At 39.5% G+C, this 12,039-nt stretch overlaps 1 protein-coding gene across 1 annotated transcript in view; it reads right to left on the reverse strand.

Moving 5' to 3' along the window:
• Window positions 1–2,708: 2,708 nt before the first annotated feature.
• The window catches only part of megf10 (multiple EGF-like-domains 10), a gene marked incomplete at its 3' end in the record, with an annotated part of 86,760 nt that continues 77,429 nt past the window's right edge, over window positions 2,709–12,039 (reverse strand). Inside the window, exons 24-25 of the mRNA XM_080047264.1 lie at window positions 3,814–4,023; window positions 2,709–2,869 (exon numbers count right to left, since the gene is read on the reverse strand). Coding sequence (XP_079903390.1) covers window positions 2,709–2,869; window positions 3,814–4,023 — 371 coding nt within the window. The remainder of the gene's footprint in view (window positions 2,870–3,813; window positions 4,024–12,039) is intronic.

Below are 12,039 nucleotides of genomic sequence, written 5' to 3' on the forward strand. Positions count from 1 at the left end.
AGCATAATAGTGATTTAGCCAGTGTGTTACTGGCTAAATCACAGTGGGACCACACTCACCTTATTGGGGAGCAAACCACTTAAGATGAATCTGAACAGATGCATGTGGCCAAACATTTGAAATGGTAGTATGAATACACAGAAACAGATAAGATTACCAAAGAATGCGCTGGTATGTTTACAGGACAAGAGCCTTAAATGGGCCACTTTGGTCAAGTGCTGCTGAACCACATGACACATTTGTTCCTGCTTTCAATATCGGACATAAGACATTGGGTGAGGTTAATATTTTAGCATAAAATATTCAAACTATATACATTATTTTACAAACATTTCTAATTGGCTCAGAATAGCTTTAAGACTGTTTGCTATTTTCAAGGCCATTCAGAATAAAGGAAAGTCAAGAATGTAAAAATCAAATCATTCCACAGCCACATTTTACTCCAACACTTTCCTCGGGTATATGGCCATGTTTATTACAGATGAATGTTCAGAACGGTTCAGGTTGCATTTTCAAAAAGCCAAAGTCCAGCTTGAGCTTACATTCTATTAGATGTGTTGAGACCCTTTAAATGCACTGAAATAAAAGATAAGCAACCATGTTGAATGCATTAGGTGATGTTAGGAAGTTTGCTTGTGTACTGCTGTCACAAAAGATGAAGATAAAAATGAAATGAAAATCTGAACCACGCAAGCCCATAAACCCTTATATTAAAAAATCTCATATAGATCCGTACCACCCCAGGAAGCTAATTAAATGTCAAGTGTATCCATTGTTGCTGTTCCCAGAGCCTCATTAAAGAGATATTTACATAAATAAGAAAGAAAATAAACAACATCAGTGCCACTGACTCCATTGTTATCTTTCCCACAACTGCTAACCGACATTTGCTTTTACAATTTAAAATGTGTATCCAAGATGCCAAGTTTTTGAAAAGCAGTGGATATGATTTTGCATTCTTTATGCTATACAGCCAAACTATTTATTATTGATTTAATTGCAGTGGGAATGAAAGATGTACCAAAGACTTACAAGTTTCTTATAACTTGGCTAAGCCCTACGTATTGGTTCCTGCAGTGGAAAAGGACCACAAGTGTCTCCTGCACTTTTGCTCCATTTGAGTGGTGGACATTTTGAACATGCTGCATGCCTGGTGCCCTTTCACACAGAACCTTGTTGTTTTTAAGACACTCCATTAATGCACAACATTAAGTTTTCCAGTACAGTATGATGACATCAGAACAATCTTATTAAATTGGTGCTTTCATTGTGCTGATATAATACTATGCACGTATTTGATGATCATTTAAAGTGAACTGAACTGCTTAGCAGAACAGATACATGAATCATTAGCCCCTTTCACACTTGCACTGTGACCCAGACTTTACCTGGACTTAACCCAGGTGGTCCCCTAGTCTTAAGTCCAGGTCAGGAGCGGGGGATGGGGATAACACACACAACCTCCTGCTCAGAATGTGATCTGGTAGATCTGGACATTCTCCTGGTCATATTCTCCGGATAATGTCAGGATAGTGAGAAAGGGGCTCTTGAGAAACTGTAGATATATGTGCAGGAAAATGAGAAGACGTTTCTTCACTGAGCAGTTTGTATGACTGATATGGTATTCATGAATTATGATATTTATAAATAATGTTTTAATTGTTTAAGATGAAATGAGATCATGTAGAAACATATTGTTTTGTACAATGTGAAATGAGTTTCATTTAAAATTGTTTCAATTTGGAAAAAAAGGCTCTCAGCTCGGAACTTCCTGGATGAAACAACGTGCAGACCTTTGAACTAAGCAGATAAAAACACTCTTTAAATGGAAGTTGTACTTTTGGTTAACCATGAACTTAAATACTAATACACACTGACTGACTGACTGTGATGTCACTATGATGGACAAACATCCAGAATACTGTCAGCAGCTTCATTCTTCATCACGTACTCACAGAACATCTCATCTTTGACATTGCTAATATTTAATCAAATGTGCAAATTCTAATACATTTGTTACAAAAATAGAGATTTGATTGGTATTGAACGTGTTATGCAAACATAATGAAATATTCAGTATGCTTGAAATGGTGTACTTAAATAATTTAACAGAATCTCAAATAACTTTTTTTTCTGGAAGGAATTGAGTAGGGCAGCCAAATAGTCCAATTCAGACAATTCAACAATCAAGGCCACTTTTACACAGCAATTGGTCAGGTTTGCGGAGGTGTGGAAGACTCACTTTTTATGAGTACAACAAAATGCAACATCACTCAAGTTTAGCCTCTGACTAACCCCAATTTGTACAATGTGTAGTGTTGAGACTACAAGACACACGTTCTTGGAGAGAGAGGGTGACGCTAGCCCGACGGCAGTTTGTTCAGCCCCACCTCCTAGTGTGGCCATTAAGGACAGGTCAAACACTTAAGCAGGTTAGCAGTGGTCAGATAACAATCAGCATACTTCACACACTGCTTGGTTTGAGGCATACCTAGACCTTACCTCCCAGACATGTGGAATAGCTCTAAAGAAGAGTTCATTGTGGTTTCAAATTGCTGTGAAGAAATAACAGCTGTACCTCAACACCAGCCTCCAAAGTCATATAAAGCTTTAGAAAGTCACCATACATAATTACAATGATAGTGTCAAGTAGAAGAGCAAGAGAACAGGTGAAGGTATGTTGTGGGTGTATAAAGTGTGCCTGTTGATCATTCACTGTCTTTGTGTTGTGAGGAGGGACTCTCTCTGGCTGGCAGCAGGTCGTAGTGACAGGGGATGTGGCTGTTCTTTGGTAGATCGTATGGATCTTGACCGAACTGGCCGGGGCCATAACTCTCTCCATTGGGCTGGATGGTGCTCACAGTGGGCTCTGAAATCAAAGACAGTTAGCAAGTTAGCAGTAGCAGAAAATAATTCAGAATGAAGCTTTAAACTCTCCCTGCATTCCGAATCGCATACTCTTTTTTTTTCTTCTATTCTACATACTACATCCGACGATAAAAAGAACCTAGTTAGGATTCAGTATGCTACAATTGGGACATACGTTTACTTATTTATTTCATCATAACATCGCACCTTGATCTTGCCTCTTGCTTTTATATCCGTCGCATCCCCGTTTGTTTTCATATGGAGGCTCAGTCGATGTGACGTCACTTCACGTGCGCACTAGATTATGGGTCAGAATCGTCCAAATAGGATGCGGTTTTCAACACAAAAAATCTTGGCCGGATGTAGTATCCGGGTACTTCTAACCATCCTAAATCTGTCCACAAGAATCGGGACATCATAAATCTTTTTTCTACCAAACTAAATAGTAGAATATGCGATTCGGAACGCAGGGTTAGAGTCCAACATTGAAAACAATTTCAGATGATTTATGATCTGATCTCTGTGCATCCAGGACAGAGATTCAAGTTAACCCTCCAGATGTTGCTGCTTTCATTCATTTTTTGGAGGCAGAGGAACAAGCTATGAACACATCATTGAAAGGTTAACATGTTATAATATACCATGAGAGTTAACACTGTAGCTATCCCTTCAATATCTCTTTATCACATGTATTGTAAGGTGTTTATTTCATCACATTAGCCAAAAACATTCACATTTGGTTCATTTATCCATGAAATGATTCTCTATTGAATTTCCAGAAAATTCACTGCAGCATATCTTTGTTATAAATCAATATTGTAATGTCAAATTTACTACACTGTTATAGAAGAGTTTTACCCCTATTGGATATAGCATTAAACTACGTAGCTAGAGCAACTGTAGCACACAATGAAAAAGTGACAAATGTAACCTTGAGCTCCTCACCAACTTCATAGACATTGCGGTTATTGGTCGGGCTGCTGTTGCTGATCTCAGCGTACGGTGAATCCCGTCTCCCGGGTGACTTCATCTCCACGTAGCCACACTCTGTGTGTTTGGCTGTGAGCAGGGGAGGGTCTTTGATGGTGGCGTAGGGGTTTTCAGAGCTGTTGAGGGAAGAGGTGCTGGCGTGATATAGTGTGTCCTTCTCCAGATCTGGATCATACAGACAGAGGAGCCAGTTAGGGGAATATACCAGCATTATTAATGCATTCAAGTATGAATGAATCTTTGGTAAATAAGGGTACAATAATTATTTTTATTTGATTTATTTATTTAACTTTTATTTATCCTCCAGAGACCAATTGAGGGGTGACCCTCATTTACAATGACGTCGAGATCAAACAAATTCAAAGGAAAAACAACAATACATAAACAATATTCAATGCAAATACATCAAATACACAACAACAGATGAAGAGAGAAAAAAACAATTGAAACATTTACATAGTGGTGAAGAGTGGCAGCAATTAAAATGAAATGGGTGAAAGTACAATATAGCCTAATTAAAACAGTTACAGGTAGAGTTTGGCAGATTTAAGATAGTTTGTTTAAATTGGTTAAAGGATACGAAGTTATTTAGTTTAATTTGTTGCTGTAAGTTGTTCCAGGAGTCAGGGGCACTGAAGCTAAAAGCTGTCTTTCCCAGCTCAGACCGGGCTTGTGGGACATAAAGCATAAGCATGTCAGTGGAGCGGGTCTGATAAAGCCCATCTGAAATTTGCAGCATTTCTGTTAAATAACGAGGAAGCTTCCCGGTCAAGGCTTTGTAAATAAAAAGGTGCCAATGTGCGTCACGTCTCTCTTTAAGGGAGGACCACCCAACCTTTTAATATAAAAGACAATGGTGTGTGTCATAAGCATCTCCTGTGATGAACCTTAAAGCAGAGTGAAAAACAGAGTGCTGGGGCCTCATTTATCAACCATACTTACGCACAAATCTGTGCGTAAGTAGGGCGTAAGAACATTGCCACGCAAAGTATGGAATTTACCAAAATGTACTTAGACTTATGAATGTGTGTAAATGTAAGCACAACTCTGACCATGCTTACGAACAGAATCTAGTGGTAGAATAGCGATATTACAAGCACAAAGCAAAGCAGTTAAGAGTTTCAACGTCTGCATTAACACTAGAACCGCCAGCGGTCTCTTTATATCTATAATCGCCACGCGTCAAATCCACCCGTGCATTTCTAGGGTAATATAAAGTCATACATTTGTTTGTTTAATCATCATCTGTGTTTTGGACCTCTTGTTTTATAATCTAAGTTTCTTTAAGAACACTGATCACGACTCAGTAATGAAACTGAAAGTAGATATAATATCGCCAATACATCAATGAAAACAGACGGTCAAAACAGCGTCCAAATGAGCTAACATCCTAAATGCAATAAATAGTTATATGGCTCACTTATTTTTAGGTAAGCTCTAATTGATTATTCATTAAATGTGTCACACGTTTACATATTTTGAAGTGGAGGATCCCTCCGATGCTCTCTGTGCGTCTCATCTGACAGCACTCAGCTGTCAGTTGGACGAGCCGCGGTGACTCGCCAATCACTCATTTCACTTAGTAACTCTAATGTTGTTAGGAACTTATCTTCATCTCTTATTTATTGAAAGAGTTTATGAATGACTGCACGTAAAGTTGTCAGATCACGGACCCCAAACAATGCCGTTGCCTTACAACTTGCTCGAAAATATCACATTTTCCCATGCAGCAAGCTTTCTTTTGTTTTAATGCCTGCACTAAGTGAGCCAATGTTAACTGGCCCCAGGGGCCTCATTTATCAACAGTGCGAAGAAAAGGTTCTAAATTCACTCTTACGAATGAAATTTAGTATGTGCTTAAGTACAAAAAAATCGGTATTTATCAAACGTGCGCTGGCCTATCGTACGCACACCAGTAAGTCATCAATCTTGATAAATCCCACATGTTCTTAAGTACCATGCTCGTTCACGCTCAGACCATTTGCATTCAGAAACGCCTCCAATTAACCATATATGGTCACAACATCCCTTTATCAACCATGTGAATGTGTTTTATCCCTCTCCGCTACAATGGCAAAGAGGGCAACGAAAAGAAACTTCTCCAACACATAAATGGAAACCCTTGTAAACGAGGTTGAATCGAAGCAAAACATATTTTGTTGGCTCACTTAGTGCAGGCATTAAAACAAAAGAAAGCTTGCTGCATGGGAAAATGTGATATTTTCGAGCAAGTTGTAAGGCAACGGCATTGTTTGGGGTCCGCGATCTGACAACTTTACGTGCAGTCATTCATAAACTCTTTCAATAAATAAGAGATGAAGATAAGTTCCTAACAACATTAGAGTTACTAAGTGAAATGAGTTATTGGCGAGGCTGGCGAGTCACCGCGGCTCGTCCAACTGACAGCTGAGTGCTGTCAGATGAGACACACAGAGAGCATCGGAGGGATCCTCCGCTTCAAAATATGTAAACGTGTGACACATTTAATGAATAATCAATTAGAGCTTACCTAGAAATAAGTGAGCCATATAACTATTTATTGCATTTAGGATGTTAGCTCATTTGGACGCTGTTTTGACCGTCTGTTTTCATTGATGTATTGGCGATTTTACATCTACTTTCAGTTTCATTACTGAGTCGTGATCAGTGTTCTTAAAGAAACTTAGATTATAAAACAAGAGGTCAAAAACACAGATGATGATTAAACAAACAAATGTATGACTTTATATTACCCTAGAAATGCACGGGTGGATTTGACGCGTGGCGATTATAGATATAAAGAGAACGCTGGCGGTTCTAGTGTTAATGCAGACGTTGAAACTCTTAAATGCTTTGCTTTGTGCTTGTAATATCGCTATTCTACCACTAGATTCTGTTCGTAAGCATGGTCAGAGCTGTGCTTACATTTACACACATTCATAAGTCTAAGTACATTTTGGTAAATTCCATACTTTGCGTGGCAATGTTCTTACGCCCTACTTACGCACAGATTTATGCGTAAGTACGGTTGATAAATGAGGCCCCAGGAGTTTAAGACATGAATGTGATACATGCCGGTAAACCACATCACCGTAATCAAGGACAGACATGAAAACTGCCTCAATAATCATTTTCCTACTAAATAAAGGGAAGGTGGTTTTGTTCCTATAAAAATAGCCAATTTTTGTCGACAAACAAGATTTTTTATATGAAAATTAAAAGTGAGTTTATCATCTAACCAGATGCCGAGATATTTGTACTCTGTGACTCTTCCAATTAAAGATCCATTCTTTGTAAAAATATTAAAATCATTCAAATTTGTAGTTCTTGCTCTGGAGAAACACATATATTTGGTTTTGTCTGTATTTAGAACCAGCCTGAGGTCCACTAGACAGTCCTGCAAAGTGTTAAAAGAGCTTTGTAGGTTCTGAATAGATTGGTGCACCGAATCGGAAATGCAATACAGTACTGTGTCGACAGCGTATAGATGGGCGTGGCAGTTTTTTAGCGATGAAACAATGTTATTTATATAAATTGTGAAAAGAACTGGACCTAAAATTGAGCCCTGTGGGACACCATTTGTAACAGTTAAAAACTCAGACTGGTATCTTCCGAGTTTAAAGCCACTACGAGTAACATGGCACGTTGGCGTCCCCTTTGGACAAAAGCGGTAGTATTTTTACGACGCCCGCTGCCGCAAAGCTGTTTTCCAGCTCGTGCCAGGCGCGTGAGTGTGAACTGAGAAGGGAGCAATATAGTGCATGTCCGTGTGTTGAAAGTGTGAGGACTCTTTTCGGCTCCGTGACCGTGGTTTTGACACTGCATGAACTAATGCCAGTCACTACCACACGCACCTGATTGCAATGAGTTGATGCAGCAGTGTCACCTAACTACTCTCTCTCACGGAGCTGAAAGATTACGTGTCCGACTCCTCACAGAAAGCGAATGAACGAGAGACGGCAGTTAGTATGGATCACGATGAGGTAATGTGTTTATGTTGTTGTAAATAATTACTATTTCAGATAATGGTTATCTGATGATGGTGAAGCAAAGCAAACTTTGTGTTAGTACCAACCGCTCATTCATTTAGGAGTAAACACTGCAGTCTAGTTTCGCTCTCCTGAAATTGTATATACGTTGCTTGGCAACGCCCCCCCTCCCCCCTCCTCGTAGCCTATATCACTCTCCCTTTTAGCTTTTCTTCATTGCATTTTCTTTTTTTTCTTTGATGGTTCAGCCCCGTTATCAGTCATTATGGAGGGATAGGCTCAGGGCCGCTGCTACGCTTTTGGGTGCCCTAAGCAGAAATTGTCAGTGATGCCCCCCCCCCCATCCCCCCCAAAAAAAAAAACACCCAGAAGCTCGCGTCCGCAGGGCGCGAGCAAAATTTTTTTGCCATTGCAAGATCTCTGCGACTGCTTTTTGGCACATTTGCCAGCATTTACTAACAGAAAGAACAGCTTAACTTGTGAAAAAACTGCCAAAGGAATTGAGTGATAGGATCATAGACTGATTATGAGATAATGGGCCCCTGGGCTTACACTCTTAAAGGGCCCCCCACTTGTCCCTATCCAGTCAGGTACACTGAATTTTCTACACGGATACATACAATTAATGGCAAAAACATATTAAGGAAGTCAGTGTTTCCCACAGGATCTTGGGGTATTGTTGGAGGGACCCTGTACCTTGTTGGGGGGTGGGTGGAATTTTTTTTACCTTTTTAAAGTAAAATGCATCAATCTGGTAGCCTGGAAATCCTGACCCTGATATCTTGAACGATAGAGGGTCTGGCGACGATCAATAGTAATTTCCAACTCTAGGGGCGGCTCCTACTCGTGCATTTCAAATGCCACTGCACGCAGTTGGATAGCACTACAACCAATCAGAGCGATGCACAAGTGACGTAAGCCCCGTTCGTTTAGCGAACAGCTGTTAAACTGTTCAATTAAACGTTTGCCGTTGTCGGTCGGCAAAACAGAACATTCCACTTACTTGCTAGTGAAAGCTATGAGTCCCGTCTTCCAATTCGTTAAGGGTCGAGGCCAAAGCAGTCTCAAACTCACACAACATATCCGCAGCCATCTTTGATGTTTACTATCACAGCTTTGACGTCGCATGCACGTCACTGTCGTCATCCGGTTACGTCCTCCCCAGAGCACCATATAAAGGGCTCTGGCGCGCCCATATTAGATAGAACCAATTGAAACGTTATACCAGATTTCTGGTAGTCTTGATAAGCTTCAACGGAGCGTCTCCAGACCAACACGCGCAGCAAATTTAATTTGCCAGCGCCTAGTGGCAGGTCTGGGAATGCCAGGCTATCAATCTGGTGCACTTTGTGAGGAAATTTTAGAGACTAGAGAGATATCAAATCCTGAGATGCAGAAGGAACATTATTTTTCAGATTTTTCTTAAACAGGTAGCACTCTTTACTCTGCAACTGTAAAAACAGTAGATTGGTCTGCAGACCCATGTTCTATGATGGAGAGGCCCATTTCAACAGATAAAGGGTGGATATGAACAATTTAGAATTCACACATATAACGTTTATTTGTGTATGTGTGAGGGGGCCTTCAACCCCCTTAGACAGAGCTACTAATGCTGTTGTTTTTAACTTGCTTTTGTATTTCTCCCCTACTAGTTGAGGGGCCCATGATGATTTCTATCTTGTTACATTTTAATGAGTACTTATATTTAGGCTATTCCTTTTTGGACCCTGTTATTGACATCAGTGACTGAGCTCTTTGACTATGCAACATGAAAAGTTACTATCAGTATCTCTGGCTAAGGGCCCCCCTGAGCCCTTGGGCCCCTGGGCCTGTGCCCGGTGTGCCTGTGCAGTAATCCACCCCTGGATAGGTTACACAATTAAGAAAAAACAACGATGGGCCTGTTCATAACTAATTTATGTATTTTTTGTAATTTAATGAATATCATGAACTTTAAAAAAAAAAAGCTATTTTGGGGGGCCCCCGGACCATCTCTTTTTCCTTTTTAATTAATTAAAAAAAAAAAAAAAAAAAATTATAATTATAATTTTTTTTTTTTTGGGGTGCCCCCCCCCAGGAACTTGGTGCCCTACGCAGTCTGCGTACTATGCGTATAGGGAGCGGCGGCCCTGGATAGGCTTCTCAATTCACGTTGCTGCGCCACACTGAAATCTGCGACCAATAGAGCTTGCACGAGCAAACCGAAAATCGGACTGGGTGTGCGACCAGACCAAAAGCAGTAATAAAAACTATTTAAAAACGTCTTTCTTTGCACTGATGGTCTCGTTTGCTGTTAAAGGTAATTTATGATTATCAGAGGAAACATGAGGCTGTTTAAAAGATATTTAAATGTTACTCGTAGCCGCTTTAACTGACTGCGGTCTATCAGAGAGATAATCCCTAAACCAGCTACATGCAGAATGATCAAAACCAATGTCATGCAGCCTCTGTAAAAGCAAATGGTGGTCAACAGTATCAAAGGCCTTTGAAAGATCAATAAAAAGTGCTGCACAGCGCTTTTTCTTGTCTAATGCTGTAACAATGTTGTCTACAACCAAAGTCACAGCAGAGACAGTACTGTGGCCTGCCCTAAAACCAGATTGGAATGGGCTCAAAATGGAAGCACTAGTTAGAAATGTTTTTAACTGATTATTAATAAGTGATTCTAGAATTTTTGCCAGGCATGGGAGTTTGGAAATTGGCCTGTAGTTATTAAGATTATTTTTGTCACCACCTTTATGTAAAGGAATTACGTGAGCTTTTTTCCAAATTTTAGGAACTATTCCAGAGGAGATGGAAAGATTAAAAATATGGGTTATTTGTTTTGATATTATATGTGTCGAAAGCTTGATTGAAAACGGGTCCAAATTGTCCTCTCCCATGTACTTCTTGGGGTTGATGGCGAGGAGCGCATCTACAACAACACTTGTGGGAAGAAGATCAAGGCTGAAAATAGGAGTTTGAGAGACAGGCGGTACGTTACTACTAGTTGTAGAAGGTGTACATCCTCCATTCTGAAAGAGTTGACCAGCAGCTACAAAATGTTTATTAAAAGCTAAGCCAATCTCTTTTTGATCATTGAGAGTGTGACCATTTAATTTGATCTGAGTGGGAACTGTGCTAGAATTGTTTTTATTATAGTTCACAGCTTTCCAAAATAGTGCAGGGTTAGAGTAGCAGTCGGAGATTAATTCAAGGTAATATTCGGATTTGGCTTTCCTGACCATGGCTGTGCACTTATTCCTAAATTGTCTAAAAATAGTCCAATTGGTATTATCTCCAGAGCGTCTAGCTAGAGACCATGCTTTATTTCTTTCGGAAAATAAATCAGACAGTTCACTTGTAAACCAGGGGTTTGATCTACTTTTTACTCTATGCTTTTTTAGGGGCGCATGCTTGTTTATAATTGAGGTGAAAGTATTGATGAAATGGTCTAAGGCTAACTCAACATCTGAAATTTGCGTAGTCAGTTGAATGTCACTATGATGGAGATCACTTAAAAAGGCTTGCTCATTAAAACCTTTAAAATCACGCTTAATTATGATTTTAGGTTGAGATCTTTTTAAATGAATACTTCTGATACAGGCCACTGGGCAGTGATCACTAATCCCAAGCTCAAAGGCACCAGCTGAGACTATTTTATTTATCTTATTTGATAGGATTAAATCGATTAAAGTTGATTTTGCTGGGTTTTTTAGATTAGGTCTTGTGGGCTCAGTTATTAATTGTGTAAGATTAATGTTGCTACAGATTTCTTTGAAAGGTTCAGAGGCACCAGAAAGCCAATCAACGTTAAAATCACCCATCACAATTACCTTTCTATTTACATAACTGGAGAGCATATGTGTTAGATCGTTTAAGGAGCTAGTTACAGCTGAAGGGGGCCTATACACACCAATTACAACAAAACAATCATTTGACGATAAAGATAATTCTAGCGCGATGAATTCAAAACTATTTGGAACAGAGACAGCATGTAAAAGTGTTACAGAATAACAGGATTTAACATACACTGCCACTCCCCCACCCCTTGTGTTAACTGTTAGTTAATGCTATTAATGGTTAGTGAATGTGTAGTTAATGCCTATTAAGCATTAAGTATTGTGTGTTAATTATTAGCTATTATGGGTTAGTTAATGCTTCGTTAACTAATGCTTAGTTAAGCATAAACTAAGCAAAACAGTTAGTTAATGCTTAGTTTACGCTTATTAAG

Source organism: Ammodytes marinus (genome assembly GCF_949987685.1).
Source record: "Ammodytes marinus genome assembly, chromosome: 18".
NCBI lineage: Eukaryota > Metazoa > Chordata > Actinopteri > Uranoscopiformes > Ammodytidae > Ammodytes > Ammodytes marinus.